General features: G+C 41.6%; 1 protein-coding gene across 1 annotated transcript in view; it reads right to left on the bottom strand.

The window, feature by feature from the left end:
- Positions 1-22574, bottom strand: part of LOC135543701 (protocadherin Fat 3) — a 290068-nt gene that overhangs the window by 63764 nt on the left and 203730 nt on the right. Inside the window, exons 42-49 of the mRNA XM_064971068.1 lie at positions 18365-18518; positions 14670-14777; positions 13945-14128; positions 12815-13035; positions 12429-12725; positions 4854-5009; positions 4516-4650; positions 1651-1920 (exon numbers count right to left, since the gene is read on the bottom strand). Of these exons, the coding sequence (XP_064827140.1) occupies positions 1651-1920; positions 4516-4650; positions 4854-5009; positions 12429-12725; positions 12815-13035; positions 13945-14128; positions 14670-14777; positions 18365-18518 (1525 nt within the window). The remainder of the gene's footprint in view (positions 1-1650; positions 1921-4515; positions 4651-4853; positions 5010-12428; positions 12726-12814; positions 13036-13944; positions 14129-14669; positions 14778-18364; positions 18519-22574) is intronic.

The following is a 22574-nucleotide window of genomic DNA, read 5'->3' as shown; positions in this document are numbered from 1 at the left end:
ACTAAAATCCCACTTCTCTACTCCTGCTGTCTGACTAAAGTCCCACTTCTCCACTCCTGCTGTCTGACTAAAATCCCACTTCTCCACTCCTGCTGTCTGACTAAAATCCCACTACTCCACTCCTGCTGTCTGACTAAAGTCCCACTTCTCCACTCCTGCTGTCTGACTAAAATCCCACTTCTCCACTCCTGCTGAGTCTGACTAAAATCCCACTACTCCACTCCTGCTTCCTTGTTTTGGAGTATCGTCTGGAATGTACTAGAAACATTCTAATAATGTGAGAAATTACACGAAAAATAATAATGTAAAGTTGGAACTAGAACAGCGGCGTCCATGTCTGTCAGGGCCATCTTCTAACCCCCCCCCCCACACACTATTACCATAACAGACACTAATCCCCCCCCACACACACACTATTACCATAACAGACACTAATACCCCTACACACACACACTATTACCCCCCTACACACACACACTATTACCATAACAGACACTAATACCCCCCCACACATACACACTATTACCATAACAGACACTATTACCCCCCACACATACACACAAACTATTACCATAACAGACACTAAAACCCCTACACACACACACTATTACCCCCCTACACACACACACTATTACCATAACAGACACTAATACCCCTACACACACACACTATTACCCCCCTACACACACACTATTACCATAACATACAGTAATACCCCTACACACACACACTATTACCCCCCCACACATACACACAAACTATTACCATAACAGACACTAAAACCCCTACACACACACACTATTACCCCCCTACACACACAAACTATTACCATAACAGACACTAATACCCCTACACACACACACTATTACCCCCCTACACACACACACACTATTACCATAACAGACACTAATACCCCTACACACACACACTATTACCCCCCTACACACACACACTATTACCATAACAGACACTAATACCCCTACACACACACACTATTACCCCCTACACACACACACTATTACCATAACATACAGTAATACCCCTACACACACACACTATTACCATAACATACAGTAATACCCCTACACACACACACTATTACCATAACATACAGTAATACCCCTACACACACACACACTATTACCATAACATACACTAATACCCCTACACACAGACACTATTACTCCCCTACACACAGACACAAATACCCCTACACACAGACACTAATACCCCTACACACAGACACTAATACCCCCACACACACACACACACACACACACACACACACACACACACACACACACACACACACACACACACACACACACACACACACACACACACACACACACACACTATTACCATAACATACACTAATCCCCCTACACACACACACTATTACCATAACAGACACTAATACCCCCCCAAACACTATTACCATAACATACACTAATACCCCTGCACACAGACACTACCCCCCACACACACATCACCCTGCACACAGACACTACCCCCCTGCACACATCCCCCCTGCACACAGACACTACCCCCCTGCACACATCTCTCCTGCACACAGACACTACCCCGCCCACACACACATCACCCTGCACACAGACACTACCCCCCCCCCCACATCCCCCCTGCCCTCACCGTGACGACAGTGGTAGAGGATAGTTGTAGCAGCTCCCCCAGGTCTGAAGACACCACCACGAAGGTGTAGCTGGGTCCAGCCTCATGGTCCAGAACCGACAGGGTTGTGATCCAGCCCGTTTTACTGTCAATGGAGAACACTGGTCCGGTACCAGTAGAACTAGTTGAACCAGTACTGGTACCAGTAATACCAAATGAGGAACCAGCTGAGGTGCGGTCTGGTCTGTTCTCCTGGATCTGGTTAAGTGGAGGACCCAAACTATAGGTGACCTGGAAAAAAGAGGAGGAGGAAATGAGGAAGAGGAAAGGAGGAGGAGGAAAGGAGGAGGAGTAGGAGGAGGAGGAAAGGAGGAGGAGGAGGAGGAGGGGGAAAGGAGGAGGAGGGGGAAAGGAGGAGGAGGGGGAAAGGAGGAGGAGGAGGAGGAACAAGAGAAGTAAGAGATGAGGAGGGGGAAAGGAGGAGGAGGAGGAGGAGGGGGAAAGGAGGAGGAGGAGGAGGAACAAGAGAAGTAAGAGATGAGGAGGGGGAAAGGAGGAGGAGGAGGAGGAGGGGGAAAGGAGGAGGAGGAGGAGGAACAAGAGAAGTAAGAGATGAGGAGGGGGAAATGAGGAGGAGGAGGAGGAGGAGGAGGAAGGGGAGGTGGAAAAGGAGGAGGAGGAACAGTAGGAGAAGTAAGAGATGAGGAGGGGGTAGAGGAAGAGGAGGACAGTGGTATAGTTAAGGGTAAATGCCATTTACAACCCATTGTGCGAGTGTTTAATCAAATCAAATGTATTGATAAAGCCCTTCGTACATCAGCTGATATCTCAAAGTGCTGTACAGAAACCCAGCCTAAAACCCCAAACAGCAAGCAATGCAGTGGTAGAAGCACAGTGGCTAGGAAAAACTCCCTAGTTTACCCATCTATTGCGGAAATACAGAGGCTTGCGAAAGTATGCAAAAAACGTAATCCCTTGGAATTTTTCCTATTTGTTGCCTTACAGCCTGGAATTAAAATTGATTTTGGGGGATTGGTATCATTTGATTTACACAACATGCCTACCACTTGAAACAAACAAACTTGAGCATGCATAACTATTCACCCCCCCCCCCAAAGTCAATACTTTGTAGAGCCACCTTTTGCAGCAATTACAGCTGCAAGTCTCTTGGGGTATGTCTCTATAAGCTTGGCACATCTAGCCACTGGGATTGTTGTCCATTCTTCAAGGCAAAACTGCTCCAGCTCCTTCAAGTTGGATGGGTTCTGCTGCTGTACAGCAATCCTTAAGTCATACCACAGATTATCAATTGGATTGAGGTCTGTGCTTTGAATAGGCCATTCCAAGACATTTAAATGTTTCCCCTTAAACCACTCGAGTGTTGCTTGCGGTCATTGTCCTGCTGGAAGGTGAACCTCCGTCCCAGTCTCAAATCTCTGGAAGACTGAAACAGGTTTCCCTCAAGAATTGTATTTGTGTATTTAGCGCTATTCATCATTCCTTCAATTCTGACCAGTTTCCCTGACGATGGAAAAACATCCCCACAGCATGGTGGTGGCAGCATCATGCTGGTATGGCAATTGCTTGGCATCCGACCGCAAGGCACTACAGAGGGTAGTGAGTGCGACCCAGTACATCACTCGGGCCGAGCACCCTGCCATCCAGGACCTCTATATCAGGCGATGTCAGAGGAAAGGCGCTAAAAATTGTCAAAGTTTCCCAGCCACCCAAGCAATAGTCTGTTCTCTCTGCTATCACGTGGCAAGCGGTAGCACTGTCCCAAGTCTGGAACCAACAGGACCCTGAACAGCTTCTACCCCCAAGCCATAAGACTGCTACATAGCATAGTTACGCAGGGTAGCTATTGGTTAGTTAGTTATTTAACTCTCTGCATTGAACCTTTTGCACTAACTTTCTTTTCCTCATCACATACTGCTGGTGATTATCTGGCACTTTATTCCTAGTTATTTACATATACATGTACATATCTACCTGAATGACCTCGTACCCCGGCACATCCCCTCGGTACTGGTACCCCGTGTATATAGCAGAGTTATCATTACTCATTGTGTATTTATTATTACTCCTCATTACTTTTCTATTATTTCTCAATTTTCTTTATCCCTGCAGTCCCGGTTAAGGTGCCATTTCACTCATAGCATGTTGTTTATGAAGCATGTGACTCATTAAATTTAATCTTAATTCACCGCGAACAGCGATCATTATTTGCCCAACAATTGTTTTACCAATATAAAGTACTACTAAGATGATAATGTGATACTAAGTTGATAACATGATACTAAGATGATAACATAATACTAAGATGATAATATGATACTAAGATGATAATATAACACTAAGATGATATAATACTAAGATGATGATGATGATTCTAACATGATAATATGATACTAAGATGATGATATGATAACATGACATGATACTATGATGATGCTAAGATGATCATATGATAACACGATATGATAACATGACACTAAGATGATAATATAATACTGAGATGATAATACGATAACATGATACTACGATGATAATATGATACTAAGATGATAATATAATACTATGATAACATGATACTAAGATGATAATAAGCTGATAATATGATAATGAGATGATATGATAATACTATGATAATACAATATGATAATAATATGATAGTATAATATGCTAATATGATAATGAGATGATAATAATATGATAATACAATATGCTAATAATATGGTAATATAATATTAAGATGATAACATGATAATATGATAATGAGATGATATGATAATAAAATGATAATATAATATGATAATCAGATGATAATATTATAATAACATGATAATAATAAAGTAAATAATAACAGAGAAGACAATATAATACCTGTCCGTTTGAGCCCCAGTCAGGGTCGAGCGCCCGCACCTGGACCACCCTGGTACCCACGGGCATCCCCTCCATTACCATGGCAACGTAGGAACTGGTCTCGAACAATGGCTTGTTGTCATTTATGTCCAGAATCTATTGAGAGAGGAAGAGGTGGAGGAGGAGGAGGGTTAACTAAACTGAATCAAACTCTTTGGAAAGGGTAGAAACCCAACCTCCACATGTTTAATATGTTATTCTACAGTCCTGCCACACACACACACACACACACACACACACACACACACACACACACACACACACACACACACACACACACACACACGTCAATTCCTCACCTTCACCTCCACGTCGACAGTAGAGATGGACTCTATGAGGTCTCGTCGAGTCGTAGCTGAGACTTTAAACCTGAAGATGCTGACCAGTTCATAGTCCAGAGGATTGGTCAGCCGGACCAGACCCGTCTCTCTCTCCACCAGGAACGTACCTCCCTGTAGAGAAACACAAAAGGGCAGGATCATTATAATGTCATACAAGCTTATAACAAAAAAAAGTATGCAGATGCATTAGAAACAACAAACTATGTTTTAAGTGAGAAGTAGACATTGGTCTGAAGCCCCCCCCCCCAAAAAAAGAGGGACTACCTCCTCTTAAGAGTGTGAATTATTAGGATGTTTGAGAAGGTTTGAATCCTAAGCAACCTGCCAACACATTGTTGGCAGGACGATAGACCAACATAGCTACTGAAGTAGGTCAAAACTGTGTTTACAACTTGGTAGAGCCTCTGGGTGAAGTAGACTGTGCTGATGTGGATTTCCTTTCTCTTTTGGCTTTAGACCAATGCCTACTTCTCACTTAAAACTGTTTTTTTTGTTGTTTCTAATTTCCATGTTGTATACAACATTATTATACAACGTTATTATTCAACATTAGACAGCAATAAAAGTAAAACGTAAGAGTAAATTAGCCAAAGAAAGATAAAATAGGAAAGAGTGAAATGTCTGACGGGAGATCCTCTCAGTGCAGAGATAACGTCTTACCTTCAAACACATAGAAATACAACAAGTAGAACAGACTGGTGCTTCAATGGGAATGTTGGCTATAAATGAACAACATGCATAAAAGGGGTTTATTGTCCTAGAAAAAGTCTAGTTTAAAACTTCACTGAAACAGGAGCAAGAAAGGAATCTGAGTATGATCCTTATTCAATTGTAATACAGTTCTATTCATTCCACATCTATAACTACTACTATATTTGGCAGCCTTTTTTTCGCGGGCTTCCGTGCATTTACTCATTCATCAACATGTGTGACTGTGTGGCTTGTTGGACATTCATGGATCCACTGGTCGGAGAAGAAAGCATCACAATATCTCCTTTGACTACAGTCAGATTAGGTGGCTCGGAGAGCGAGGAATGCAGTGGGTCAAACTGCTCTATGTTGTTCTGAGCTAGCACAGGACCTTGTGCTGCTGCTCTCCCTGACATCATAGTCACCCGCCTCGGTGGGGACAGCCCTGGGTTCGTCAAATGAGAGCTGATTTAGAGGCAGTCATCTGAATGTTCCCAGGGAAAACGGTGGTCGTCTCTGACATCACACAGTGGGAGGAGTTGGACAGTCCAGTGGGAGGAGGACATAAAAAAATCCCATAGAGATGGTCCAGTGGGAGGAGAACATCAACAAGCCCATAGAGATGGTCCAGAGGGAGGAGAACATCAACAACCTAATAGAGATGGTCCAGAGGGAGGAGGACATCAACAAGCCCATAGAGATGGTCCAGAGGGAGGAGAACATCAACAAGCTAATAGAGATGGTCCAGAGGGAGGAGGACATCAACAAGACCATAGAGATGGTCCAGAGGGAGGAGGACATCAACAAGCCCATAGAGATGGTCCAGAGGGAGGAGGACATCAACAAGCCCATAGAGATGGTCCAGAGGGAGGAGAACATCAACATGCCCATAGAGATGGTCCAGTGGGAGGAGGACATCAACAAGCCCATAGAGATGGTCCAGAGGGAGGAGGACATCAACAAGCCCATAGAGATGGTCCAGTGGGAGGAGGACATCAACGAGATGGTCCAGTGGGAGGAGAACATCAACAAGCCCATAGAGATGGTCCAGTGGGAGGAGGACATCGACGAGATGGTCCAGTGGGAGGAGAACATCAACAAGCCCATAGAGATGGTCCAGTGGGAGGAGAACATCAACAAGCCCATAGAGATGGTCCAGAGGGAGGAGAACATCAACAAGCCCATAGAGATGGTCCAGAGGGAGGAGAACATCAACAAGCCCATAGAGATGGTCCAGTGGGAGGAGGACATCAACGAGATGGTCCAGTGGGAGGAGAACATCAACAAGCCCATAGAGATGGTCCAGCGGGAGGAGAACATCAACAAGCCCATAGAGATGGTCCAGAGGGAGGAGGACATCAACAAGCCCATAGAGATGGTCCAGAGGGAGGAGGACATCAACAAGCTAATAGAGATGGTCCAGAGGGAGGAGGACATCAACAAGCCCATAGATATGGTCCAGTGGGAGGAGGACATCAACAAGCCCATAGAGATGGTCCAGAGGGAGGAGAACATCAACAAGCCTATAGAGATGGTCCAGAGGGAGGAGGACATCAACAAGCCCATAGAGATGGTCCAGTGGGAGGAGGACATCAACAAGCCCAAAGAGATGGTCCAGAGGGAGGAGGACATCAACATGCCCATAGAGATGGTCCAGAGGGAGGAAGACATCAACAAGCCCATAGAGATGGTCCAGAGGGAGGAGGACATCAACATGCCCATAGAGATGGTCCAGTGGGAGGAGGACATCAACATGCCCATAGAGATGGTCCAGTGGGAGGAGGACATCAACAAGCCCATAGAGATGGTCCAGAGGGAGGAGGACATCAACAGGCCAAAGAGATGGTCCAGACGGAGGAGGACATCAACAAGCCCATAGAGATGGTCCAGAGGGAGGAGGACATCAACAAGCCCATAGAGATGGTCCAGTGGGAGGAGGACATCAACAAGCCCATAGAGATGGTCCAGAGGGAGGAGGACATCAACAAGCCCATAGAGATGGTCCAGTGGGAGGAGGACATCAACAAGCCCATAGAGATGGTCCAGAGGGAGGAGGACATCAACAAGCTAATAGAGATGGTCCAGAGGGAGGAGGACATCAACAAGCCCATAGAGATGGTCCAGTGGGAGGAGGACATCAACAAGCCCATAGAGATGGTCCAGAGGGAGGAGGACATCAACAAGCCCATAGAGATGGTCCAGTGGGAGGAGGACATCAACAAGCCCATAGAGATGGTCCAGAGGGAGGAGGACATCAACAAGCTAATAGAGATGGTCCAGAGGGAGGAGGACATCAACAAGCCCATAGAGATGGTCCAGTGGGAGGAGGACATCAACAAGCTAATAGAGATGGTCCAGAGGGAGGAGGACATCAACAAGCCCATAGAGATGGTCCAGAGGGAGGAGGACATCAACAAGCCCATAGAGATGGTCCAGAGGGAGGAGGACATCAACAAGCCCATAGAGATGGTCCAGTGGGAGGAGGACATCAACAATCCCATACAGATGGTCCAGAGGGAGGAGGACATCAACAAGCCCATAGAGATGGTCCAGTGGGAGGAGGACATCAACATGCCCATAGAGATGGTCCAGTGGGAATGAGAACATCAACATGCCCATAGAGATGGCCCAGTGGGAGGAGAACATCAACAAGCCCATAGAGATGGTTCAGTGGGAGGAGGACATCAACAAGCCCATAGAGATGGTCCAGTGGGAGGACATCAACAAGCCCATAGAGATGGTCAATAAGCCCATAGAGATGGTCCAGAAGGAGGAGAACATCAACAAGCCCATAGAGATGGTCCAGTGGGAGGAGGACATCAACAAGCCCATACAGATGGTCAACAAGCCCATAGAGATGGTCCAGTGGGAGGAGGACATCAACAAGCCCATAGAGATGGTCCAGTGGGAGGAGGACATCAACAAGCCCATAGAGATGGTCCAGTGGGAGGAGGACATCAACAAGCCGATAAAGATGGTCCAGTGGGAGGAGGACATCAACAAGCCCATAGAGATGGTCCAGAGGGAGGAGGACATAAACAAGACCATAGAGATGGTCCAGAGGGAGGACATCAACAAGCCCAGAGGTATGGTCCAGTGGGAGGAGGACATCAACAAGCCCATAGAGATGGTCCAGTGGGAGAACATCAACAAGCCCATAGAGATGGTCCAGAGGGAGGACATCAACAAGCCCATAGGGATGGTCCAGTGGGAGGAGGACATCAACAAGCCCATAGAGATGGTCCAGCGGGAGAACATCAACAAGCCCATAGAGATGGTCCAGAGGGAGGAGGACATCAACAAGCCCATAGGGATGGTCCAGTGGGAGGAGGACATCAACAAGCCCATAGGTATGGTCCAGTGGGAGGAGGACATCAACAAGCCCATAGAGATGGTCCAGAGGGAGGAGGACATCAACAAGCCCATAGAGATGGTCCAGTGGGAGGAGAACATCAACAAGCCCATAGAGATGGTCCAGAGGGAGGAGGACATCAACAAGCCCATAGAGATGGTCCAGGGGGAGGAGAACATCAACAAGCCCATAGAGATGGTCCAGAGGGAGGAGGACATCAACAAGCCCATTGAGATGGTCCAGAGGGAGGACATCAACAAGCCCATAGAGATGGTTCAGAGGGAGGACATCAACAAGCCCATAGGGATGGTCCAGAGGGAGGAGGACATCAACAAGCGCATAGAGATGGTCCAGTGGGAGGAGGACATCAATAAGCTTTTTGTACTGAAATACAAAGTGTTATGTTTGGGACAAATCAAATACAACACATTACTGAGTACTACTCTCCATATTTTCAAGCGTAGTGGTGGCCGCATCATGTTATGGGTATGCTTGTAATCGTTAAGGACTGGGGAGTTTTTTCAGGATAAGAAATAAACGTAAGAACAGGCAAAATCCAAAAAGAAACCTGCTTCACTCTGCTTTTCAATAGACAGAGTTGAATTCACCTTCCAGCAGGACAATAACCTAAAACACAAGGCCAAATCTACACTGGAGTTGCTTAGCAAGAAGACACTGAATGTTCCTGAGTGGCCGAGTTACAGTTTTGACATGAAAAATTTATGGAAAACCTGAAAATGGTGGTCTAGCAATGATCAACAACCAATTTGACAGAGCTTGGATAATTGTGGGAAAAGAATTACAGCAAATGTTGCACAATCCAGGTGTGGAAAGCTCTTAGAGACTTACTCAGAAAGACTCGGAGCTGTCATCACTGACAAACGTGCTTCTACATAGTACTGACTCAGGGGTGTGAATACTTATGTCATTTAGATATTTCTGTATTCATTTTACATAAATTAGTAAGCATTTCTAAAAGCATGTTTTAACTTGGTCATTATGGGATATTGTGATGTCATTATGGGGTATCGTGATGTCATTATGGGCTATTGTGATGTCATTATGGGGTATTGTGTGTATATTGGTGAGAAAAAAACATTTATTTAATACATTTTGAATACAGGCTAGAACACAACAAAATGTGGAATAATTCAAGGGGTAGGAATACTTTCTGAAGGCACTGTACCGTTCTTTGCATGTTTGTTATCTAAATAACATTCAGCTGACTGGTGTTAGTGTCACGCCATGGTCGAAGTATATTGTGTTTGTCTGCATTTATTTGGTTAGGCCAGGGTGTGACATGGGTTTTTTGTGGTGTGTTTTGTCTTGGGGTGTTTAGCATAGTCTATGGCTGCCTGAGGCGGTTTTCAATCAGAGTCAGGTGATTATCGTTGTCTCTGATTGGGAACCATATTTAGGCAGCCATATTCTTTGAGTATTTCGTGGGTGATTGTTCCTGTCTCTGTGTTTGTTGTCACCAGATAGGCTGTATAGGTTTTAACGGTCCATTTGTTGGTTTGTATAGTTAGTTATTTCATGTCTAGTTAATTTTCATTAAAGAACATGAATAACCACCACGCTGCATTTTGGTCCGCTTCTCCTTCACCAGACGAGAACCGTTACAGTTAGCTAGCTACAGGGGCTAACGTTAGCTGCTGGACTTTGTACAAGATAGCTAACGTTAGCTGCTGGACTTTGGACAAGAAAGCTAATGTTAGCTTTTGGACTTTGTATAAGAAAGCTAACGTTAGCTGCTGGACTTTGTACAAGAAAGCTAACGTTAGCTGCTGGACTTTGTACAAGAAAGCTAACGTTAGCTGCTGGACTTTGTACAAGAAAGCTAATGTTAGCTGCTGGACTTTGTACAAGAAAGCTAACGTTAGCTGCTGGACTTTGTACAAGAAAGCTAACGTTAGCTGCTGGACTTTGTACAAGAAAGCTAACGTTAGCTGCTGGACTTTGTACAAGAAAGCTAACGTTAGCTGCTGGACTTTGGACAAGAAAGCTAACGTTAGCTGCTGGACTTTGGACAAGAAAGCTAATGTTAGCTGCTGGACTTTGGACAAGAAAGCTAACGTTAGCTGCTGGACTTTGTACAAGAAAGCTAACGTTAGCTACGTAAAGTCAGCTAGTTACAGCGCCTTCATAAAGTATTCAGACCACTTGACTTTTTCCCTTTTTGTTTGTTACAGCCTTACTCTAAAATTGATTAAATAAATAAAACATTCTCAGCAATATCCCATAATGACGAAGCGAAAACAGACAGGATTGTGTAGAGGCACAGATCTGGGGAAGTGTACCAAAACATTTCTGCAGCACAGAAGGTCCCCAAGAACAGATTGGCCTCCATTACTATTAAATGGAATACGTTTGGAACTACCAACACTCCTAGAGATGGCCACCCGGCAAAACTGAGCAATAGGGGGAGAAGGGCCTTGGTCAGGGAGGTGACCAAGAACCTGATGGTCACTCTGACAGAGCTCTAGAGTTCCTTTGTGGAGATGGAAGAACCTTCCAGAAGGACAACCATCTCTGCAGCACTCCACCAATCAGGCCTTTATGGTAGAGTGGCCAGAAGGAAGCCACTCCTCAGTAAAAGGCACATGGCAGCCCGCTTGGAGTTTGGCAAAAGGCACCTAAAGGACTCTCAGACCATGAGAAACAATATTCTCTGGTCTGGTGAAACCAAGATTGAACAGTTTGGCCTGAAAGCCAAGCGTCACATCTGGAAGAAACCTGGCACCATTCCAACGGTGAAGCATGGTGGTGACATTATCATGCTTTGGAGATGTTTTCAGCGGCAGGGACTGGGAGACTAGTCAGGATAGAGGGAAAGATGAACAGAGCAAAGTACAGAGAGAGATCCTTGATGAAAACCTGCTCCAGAGTGTTCAGGACCTCAGACTGGGGTGAAGGTTCACCTTCCAACAGGACAATGACCCTAAGCACACAGCCAAGACAATGCAGGAGTAGCTTCGGGTCAAGTCTCTGAATGTCCTTGAGTGGCCCAGCTAGAGCTCGGACTTGAACCCGATCGAACATCTCTGGGGAGACCTGAAAATAGCTGTGCAGTGACGCTCCCCATCCACCCTGACAGAGCTTTAGAGGATCTGCAGAGAAGTTTGGGAGAAACTCCCCAAATACAGGTGTGCCAAGCTTGTAGAGTTATACCCAAGAAGACTCAAGGCTGTAATCGCTGCCAAAGGTGCTTCAACAAAGTACTGAGTGAAGGGTCTGAATACTTATGTAAATGTAAGATTGACATGTATTATTATTATTATTTTTACAATTTTGCAAAAAAAAAAAAATTACAAACCTATTTTTGCTTTGTCATTATGGGGTATTGTGTGTAGATTGATGAAGGTAAACAAAACAATGTAATACATTTTAGAACAAGACCAACGTAACAAAATGTGGAAAAAGCCAAAGGGTCTGAATACTTCCTGAATGCACAGTATATCATATATTATAAATAATATGGTTCTTTCCTGGTTGCTGTCGGGAGTCTCTCCCCCCACAGCGGTGTAAGCCCCAGTCTGTCCTGGGGCCAGGTATATGTTTCCCAGGGCCGTGCCCACAGGTGTGTCCTCTGGTATGGTGAAGGAGTACTGAGGCTGGGTGAAGGAGGGGACCAGGGCGTCCGGGGGGAGGACATGGATGAAGGCTGAGACCAGAGAATGTTTTGCCGGGGAGCCACGGTCTGTAGCCTTGACAAAGAAGGATAGGATGGTTCCCTGGAGATGGAGAAGAGATCCTTTCGTCACCATCCAACCACTGTCTGGCTCCACCTGGTGGAAAAAAGAAGAAGATCAGTAGTCAAATAGGTTGTGTGCTTTTCAAAGACCCGACCCTAGACATAGCCCCCGCCTCGACCCACCTCCAGTACGTCAACCAGGGGCAGGCGGGCCTCGCTGTACAGGGAATAGATGACCCGTCCATTGGGTCCAGCGTCAAGGTCTGAGGCCTGGATCTGGGTAACCAACGATCCTTTGGCCACATTGGACTTGATGCTCATACGATACTCCACCGCCCTGAACCGAGGGGCGTTGTCATTCTCATCAGTCAACACAACACGGACTGTACAGAATGCTGCACGACCTGGCAACATGATAGTAACAGTGTTATAGGCATGATAGTAACAGTGTAGTAGACATGATAGTAACAGTGTTATGTAGTAGACATGATAGTAACCGTGTTGTAGGCATGATATCAACAGTGTTGTAGACATGATAGTAACAGTGTTGTGTTGTAGACATGATAGTAACAGTGTTGTAGACATGATAGTAACAATGTTATAGACATGATAGTAACAGTGTTATAGACATGATAGTAACAGTGTAGTAGACATGATAGTAACAATGTTATAGACATGATAGTAACAGTGTTATAGACATGATAGTAACAGTGTTGTAGACATGATAGTAACAGTGTTGTAGGCATGATAGTAACAGTGTTGTAGACATGATAGTAACAGTGTTGTAGACATGATAGTAACAGTGTTGTAGGCATGATAGTAACAGTGTTGTAGACATTATAGTAACAGTGTTGTAGACATTATAGTAACAGTGTTATAGACATGATAGTAACAGTGTTATGTTATAGACATGATAGTAACAGTGTTATAGACATGATAGTAACAATGTTATAGACATGATAGTAACAGTGTTGTAGACATTATAGTAACAGTGTTATAGGCATGATAGTAACAGTGTTATGTTATAGACATGATAGTAACAGTGTTGTAGACATGATAGTAACAGTGTTGTAGACATGATAGTAACAGTGTTGTAGACATGATAGTAACAGTGTTATGGATGCTGAATGTGTTATTGAGACTTTGATCATTGATGCTCTACTGATGATTAATGAAACCACCCGGCTCGAAGGACCATTCAAAACTATACTGGCATTTCACAAACAAACAAACACACAAACATACACCCCCCCTCCCCCCAAACATACCCCCCCCCCCCTCCCCCCAAACACATACCCTCCCCCTCTCTGTACCTCCTCCGTCAAGGGCCATGACGGTGAGGACTATGTCCTTGTTGCTAGGGTTTTCACGGTCTAGTTTCTGTGCGGTGGTGATGAGGCCTTTAGCGTCGATGCTAAACTTACTCTTCCCCAAGTCGTTGATGAACGTGAAGGTCACCTGACCAAACAGACCTGAGTCCTCATCCGTAGCACGCACCTGGAGGGAGAGTCCTGATTTATTGATTGATTAGTCGGTTGGCTGGTTGGTTTATTGATTGATTAGTATTGACACAATCAACACTAGATTATAGTTCTGTGATCATCTCTTTCATTTGAATTCTTAACTCAAACAGGAACACACCAGCAGTTATCATCATACATCATACATACAGTTTATGAAGAAATCCTGTCAGATATGAAATCCTGTCAGATATTTGAATTCTAAGGTATGCATGCAGGTTAGCTCTCACCTGTAGAAGTTAGTGTCAGTGTTACCACTCACCTGTAGAGGTTAGTGTCAGTGTTAGCTCTCACCTGTAGAGGTTAGTGTCAGTGTTACCTCTCACCTGTAGACGTTAGTGTCAGTGTTACCTCTCACCTGTAGACGTTAGTGTCAGTGTTACCTCTCACCTGTAGAGGTTAGTGTCAGTGTTACCTCTCACCTGTAGAGGTTAGTGTCAGTGTTACCTCTCACCTGTAGACGTTAGTGTCAGTGTTACCTCTCACCTGTAGACGTTAGTGTCAGTGTTACCTCTCACCTGTATGACTCTGGATCCAGCAGGTGCGTTCTCTCTGGTCTCCGCCAGGTAGAACCTCTGACTGAAAACTGGACTGTAGAGGTTTGCTCCCAACACATACACATTGACCTGGGAAAATCAAATTCATCATTATCATACAGCTGTATCACAGTTCTCTACACAGGTTTGCCCCCCACACACCCACCAGATAACAATATTATTATATTTCTATTACTCTATATTTATTATTAATAATACTAATACCAAATTATTATAATTATAAAAATTATTATTATTATCCTATTATTACTCTATTATTATTGGAAATATTACTATTATTATTGTCACGCCCTGGTCGAAATATATTGTGTTTATTCTTCATTTATTCGGTCAGGCCAGGGTGTGACATGGGTTATTGTGGTGTGTTTTTGTCTTGGGGTTTTGTGGGATGTCTAGCGTTAGTCTATGACTGCCTGAGGCGGTTCTCAATCAGAGTCAGGTGATTATCGTTGTCTCTGATTGGAAACCATATTTAGGCAGCCATATTCTTTGTGTGTTTCGTGGGTGATTGTCCTTAGTGTCCTTGTTCCTGTCGCTGTGTTAGTTTACACTAGTTAAGGCTTTTTCGGTTTTCGTTACGCTCATTACGTTCTTTGTTTTGTATTGATTCGTGTTTACGTTTGTTGATTAAACATGGATCGCAATCTACACGCTGCATTTTGGTCCGACTCTCTTTCACCGCATGAAAACCGTCACAATTATAAATATTATTATCACCTTTTATTATTTTTACTCTATAATTAGCATTATTATAAATATTATTACTAATATAATTAATATTATTATACATATTATACATATTAGACATATTAATATAATAATACTAATTATTATTATTAATATAATTCATATTATTATACACATTATTATTACTGTTAATATTATTATTATTATTATTATTGTTATCATTCTATTATTATATTTACTCTTTTAAAGTAATATATTATTATTATTGTTAATATTATTATTACTATGATTATTATATTATTATTAATATTGTTATTGTTCATATTATTAATACTATTAGTGTTACTATTATTAATACTATTATTATTCATTATTATTAATATTACTTTTGTTAATATTATTATTACTATTATTACTCTATTATTATTATTAACATATTATTAATATTGTTATTGTTCATATTATTAATACTATTATTGTTAATATGATTAATATTATTATTGTCACTATTATTAATAGTATTATTATTCTATTATTATTAATATTACTTTTGTTAATATTATTATTATTATTACTCTATTATTATTAACATATTATTAATATTATTATTGTTACAATTATTAATACTATTATTATTCTATTATTATTAATATTATTTTTGTTAATATTATAATATTAATATTAATATTATATCACTATTATTATTCTAGTATTATTAATATTATTATTGATAATATTATTAATACTATTATTATTATATTATTAATATTGTTATTGTTAATAGTATTAATATTATTGTTGTTAATATTATTAATATGATTATTACTCTATTATTATTAATATATTATGAATATTATTTTTGTTCATATTATTATTACTATTATTATTCTATTGTTATTAATATTATTATTGTTAATATTATTAAGACTATTATTATTACTATTATTATTAGTATATTATTATCAATATTATTATTGTTAGTATTATTAATATTATTCTTATTATATTATTATTAATATTGTTATTGTTGATATTAGTAATATTATTCTTATTATATTATTATTAATATTGTTATTGTTAATATTAGTAATATTATTCTTATTATATTATTATTAATATTATTCTTATTATATTATTATTAATATTATTCTTATTATATTATTAATATTATTCATATTATTATTGTTAATATTATTAATAATATTATTACTTAAATAAAGGTGAAATAAATGAAATAATAATTATAATTATTAATACACGTATCATTATAACTCTATTACTATTATTACTTTATTATTATTAGTATTACCCTATTATTATGACTATACTAGTCTTACTATTACTATGACTGATTATTACTATTCTATTACTATGACTGATTATTACTACTCTATTATTATGACTGATTATTACTACTCTATTATTATGACTCTGATTATTACTACTCTATTATTATGACTGATTATTACTACTCTATTATTATTACTGATTATTACTACTCTATTAATATGACTCTGATTATTACTACTCTATTATTATGACTGATTATTACTACTCTATTATTATGACTGTTTATTACTACTCTATTATTATGACTCTGATTATTACTACTCTATTATTATGACTGATTATTACTACTCTATTATTATGACTGATTATTACTACTCTATTATTATGACTGATTATTACTACTCTATTATTATGACTGATTATTACTACTCTATTATTATGACTGATTATTACTACTCTATTATTATGACTGATTATTACTACTCTATTATTATGACTGATTATTACTACTCTATTATTATGACTGATTATTACTACTCTATTATTATGACTGATTATTACTACTCTATTATTATGACTGATTATTACTACTCTATTATGACTCTGATTATTACTACTCTATTATTATGACTCTGATTATTACTACTCTATTATTATGACTGACTAGTACTACTCTATTATGACTCTGATTATTACTACTCTATTATTATGACTGATTATTACTACTCTATTACTATGACTGATTATTACTACTCTATCATGACTCTGATTATTACTACTCTATTATTATGACTGATTATTACTACACTATTATTATGACTGATTATTACTACTATATTATGACTCTGATTATTACTACTCTATTATTATGGCTGATTATTACTACTCTATTACTATGACTGATTATTACTACTCTATTATTATGACTGATTATTACTACTCTATCATGACTCTGATTATTACTACTCTATTATTATGACTGATTATTACTACTCTATTATTATGACTCTGATTATTACTACTCTATTACTATGACTCTGATTATTACTACTCTATTATTATAGCTGACTAGTACTACTCTATTATGACTCTGATTATTACTACTCTATTATTATGACTGATTATTACTACTCTATTATTATGACTGATTATTACTACTCTATTATTATGACTGATTATTACTACTATATTATGACTCTGATTATTACTACTCTATTATTATGACTGATTATTACTACTCTATTACTATGACTGATTATTACTACTCTATTATTATGACTGATTATTACTACTCTATCATGACTCTGATTATTACTACTCTATTATTATGACTGATTATTACTACTCTATTATTATGACTGATTATTACTACTCTATTATGACTCTGATTATTACTACTCTATTATTATGACTGATTATTACTACTCTATTATGACTCTGATTATTACTACTCTATTATTATGACTGATTATTACTACTCTATTACTATGACTGATTATTACTACTCTATTATTATGACTGACTAGTACTACTATATTGTTAGTATTACTCTATTGGTAGTATTTCTCTTGGTATTACTCTTATTTTTTAAATACAAAAAAAGGATAATAACATCAAATAAAAAGACTGTGAGAAACAAAAAATAACAAAGAAATAAAATAACTCTAAAGCTTTCAAACCTCAGCGGTGTTGGTGAAGACCCCGTCGGACACAGACACGTTGAGCCTAAAGGAAGCCCTCATCCCCTGTCTTCTCTGACTGGACAGAGATATCAACCCCGTCTCTATGTCCATCGTAAACACCATCCGCTCATCACCGGATAGGATATTGTACCTGGATGGATAACGTCGTAACACAGAAGCAAATGACTTATAATAGAAAATAGAGATTAGCCCTGTACCAGGTTGTCATCATTACATGACATATATTTAGGCCTGTTGTGACATACTGTATATTGCGTTATTTTATGGCTGGTTATAACACCTACATAGTGGTGTCAAAACCCACATAACCTACAACGGTAGTTATTGTATGGCTGGTTATGATACCTACATAAGAGTGTCACAACCCACAAAACCTACAACACAAGGTAAAACGTTCCATTACTCCATAGCCTACTTGTTTATGTTATATAAACATTTCTCAAGTTGACCATATTAAAGTCTCATTGTAATTGCCTACATTGACGTCAGACATGCAGCTGCCCCAGTGCTCTGTTGCTGATGACTGAGATGAATGTAGGAGCAGATTACAGGAGCAGGACAAGACACCCTCTATGTGACTGAGGACTGAGATGAAGGTAGGAGCAGGACAAGACACCCTCTATGTGACTGATGACTGGGATGAATGTAGCAGCAGGACAAGACACCCTCTATGTGACTGATGACTGAGATGAAGGTAGGAGCAGGACAAGACACCCTCTATGTGACTGATGACTGAGATGAAGGTAGGAGCAGGACAAGACACCCTCTATGTGACTGATGACTGAGATGAAGGTAGGAGCAGGACAAGACACCCTCTATGTGACTGATGACTGAGATGAAGGTAGGAGCAGGACAAGACACCCTCTATGTGACTGATGACTGAGATGAAGGTAGGAGCAGGACAAGACACCCTCTATGTGACTGAGGACTGAGATGAAGGTAGGAGCAGGACAAGACACCCTCTATGTGACTGATGACTGAGATGAAGGTAGGAGCAGGACAAGACACCCTCTATGTGACTGATGACTGAGATGAAGGTAGGAGCAGGACAAGACACCCTCTATGTGACTGATGACTGAGATGAAGGTAGGAGCAGGACAAGACACCCTCTATGTGACTGATGACTGAGATGAAGGTAGGAGCAGGACAAGACACCCTCTATGTGACTGATGACTGAGATGAAGGTAGGAGCAGGACAAGACACCCTCTATGTGACTGATGACTGAGATGAAGGTAGGAGCAGGACAAGACACCCTCTATGTGACTGATGACTGAGATGAAGGTAGGAGCAGGACAAGACACCCTCTATGTGACTGATGACTGAGATGAAGGTAGGAGCAGGACAAGACACCCTCTATGTGACTGATGACTGAGATGAAGGTAGGAGCAGGACAAGACACCCTCTATGTGACTGATGACTGAGATGAATGTAGGAGCAGGACAAGACACCCTCTATGTGACTGATGACTGGGATGAATGTAGGAGCAGATTACAGGAGCAGGACAAGACACCCTCTACGTGACTGATGACTGGGATGAATGTAGCAGCAGGACAAGACACCCTCTACGTGACTGATGACTGACATAAGGACATGTACGTGATTGTCCTATCTGGCTTATATGATTATGATGTCATAATGCTTCATGACAGTGTCATAACGTGTATTTATCTACATCTTATTTAAAATATGCTGGGGAAAAAACATGACTAAAGAATTCATTACAACGGACTAAATTTGAGTTTTGACACTCTTATGTAGGTGTCATAACCAACCATAAAATAACAATATATTTCACAACAGGTGGGTTATTATGATATGGTTATGACAAGTGTCATAACGGGTTATGACGCTAGGGGTCAAGTAAAGTGATACTGCATTCTTAGTCAGCATAGTAGTGGAAAGGTTTGGGGCAGTAGAGCAGAGGCCTGCCAGAACACCGTACATCACGATGAACTAGAGACATGTCAAAATCCACAAGATCAAACTGAAGAGTCCTCAAGAATTCAGGACAAGGAGGCCAGTCAGGAGTAACGACCAACCTTAAGATGGAGCATCCTGAGAAAGAAGCTCTGCGTGGGGCTGAAAGACGGTGGAAAGAAAGAAAGAGCCAAGAAGTGAACTGGCTTCATAGCCAAAATCGCTTTGGCTTCACAAAGGCAGCTGCTAAAGTAGAAGCACAGTGGGAACTTGGATTGTTCCAAAGAGGAGATCAACCAGCACATCCAGAACACGTACGGCGACCACGACAAGGAGCAGGAGTAGGGTCAGTGTAACATCTTGATAGCACCCAACAGCACCAGTCACATAGTTCGACAACAGGGAGCCACTCCTGAAAATAAGTACAGGACGATGTGAAGAAGGTCTTGCTCAGCTCCTGGACCAATCGAAGTCCAGTACAAGGTCTACATGTACTGCCCTCTGTTACTCTAGCGGCTCTGGAAGATCCCGAAGGTCATCTGGAGGAGAGGAAAGGTTGAGATTCGATTCCACAACAGTGGAGATTCGCCAAAATATTTTGGATCTCAAAGGAAGAAGAGTCCAAGAGAATCGGTCAGTTCAGGATCACATTGCTAAGTGTTGAAGGAACGATTTTCTTCAGCATTGTAGCGAGGTGACTTGTAGATTTACTCTCTAAGAATGGCTACATCGAACACATCGGTGAAAAAGGGCATCCCAAAAGTACTTGAACTGGAGAGCTGGCTGAGAGCAGTTGATCAGTCAGGACTGTCTGGCAAGTTCTGCAAATTCAAGGCGTGGCTGTATCAGCATGGCATCCTCCCGAGGATAGTCTACTAATCTACGACGTCCCGGTCTCCACTGTCAAGGAGCTACAGTATCTCTGAAGGTGGCTGGGATTGCCTAGGAGACTGAGCAGCATCGCCCTCTATGGGAACAGCAACAAACAGCTGCTGAAGTCCCTGAAAGATCAAGGTGACTCGGGCCAGGGAAGTGATACATTACAGGGAGTGGAGTGACCCAAAGGTGGGCTAAGGGAGGATAGTGGTCAATACAGGGAGGAAGTAGAAAGCAGAGGAAGACGTGCTACAGGCTGAGTCTCGGCTGCACCACAGTGTTCTGGTGGGAGCATTGACTTTACGACACTCCCAAGGGGAAGGAGAGAATCAGGTTGGTTCAAGAGGAGGTGATAACAGCTGTGGAAGAGGAGAGATCAGCATGTGAGACAAGATGAGGTGAGAGCAGGCGGTGGACAGGAAAGTCTAGTGGACCTCTGGCAGGCAGAACCACACCGCCTTAAGTTCCTGATCCAGGGGGTGTATGATGTCCTACCCAGCTCACCAAACCTGTTCTGCTGTGGGCAAAGTTGAAACTCCTGCATGCCCGCTACGCCCCAAGACAGGGACACTGAAGCACAGTTTCGGTTGTTGTCCTAAGCTCTGGGAGGGGGCTGTTCTCAAGATACACTGCACCGCAATTGGCAACAAGAAATATGCAATCAGCACTAGAATCAGAAGCAATCTGCACAGGAATCTGTGTCGTTCGGGCTGGAGAGAAGCCAGTCTTAAAATCCAAACCACCAGCAGAGATCCTAGCTACTGCTCTGCCAGGTAACAGCAGACCTGGAGAAACAGCTCGACTTCTCGCAGAATATTGTCAAGACAACCCTGAGACCAGAATATCACCTTGGTCTCAGTCCACAAAGACCATCATTATTCTGGAGCTGACAGTGCCTTGGAAAGTTTATCTGGAGGAGGCATATGAGACAATGATGGCAAATACGAGGGACTGCTCATTGAGGGTTGGAAGGTGCATGCCTATCGAGGTAGGCTGCAGAGGTTTCGCTGGGCAATCCTTCTACAGAGCCGCCAACACACTCGGCATCAATGGAGCGAAGAGGAGGAGAGCCATCAGCAGCACCATTGAGGCAGCTGAAAAAGCCTCAAGATACCCCTGGATCAAGAGAGGAGATCCATGGGTGAGCAGCATAATGCCTCCTGGACACAAGTCGGTGTCTGATCAAGCTCGGGTGGGTCACCTGGGCGAGGGCGTCTGATGTTGTAAGACCCAAAACACCCTATGACCCCAGGTTACATCACTGATAATGTGTCCAGGAGCATTAAGAGATGTATTCATTCAATTACCTAGAGACATCATGACAACATTACATAGCAACATATTACTAGGAAAATTATACAACTGTCTTAAGCCCAATTTACGCTTCCAGCA

The sequence above is a fragment of the Oncorhynchus masou genome, chromosome 8, assembly GCF_036934945.1.
Source record: "Oncorhynchus masou masou isolate Uvic2021 chromosome 8, UVic_Omas_1.1, whole genome shotgun sequence".
Taxonomy (NCBI): Eukaryota; Metazoa; Chordata; class Actinopteri; order Salmoniformes; family Salmonidae; genus Oncorhynchus; species Oncorhynchus masou.
The sequence above is the reverse complement of the archived record's forward strand: the minus strand, read 5'-3'. Positions and strand labels throughout refer to the sequence as shown.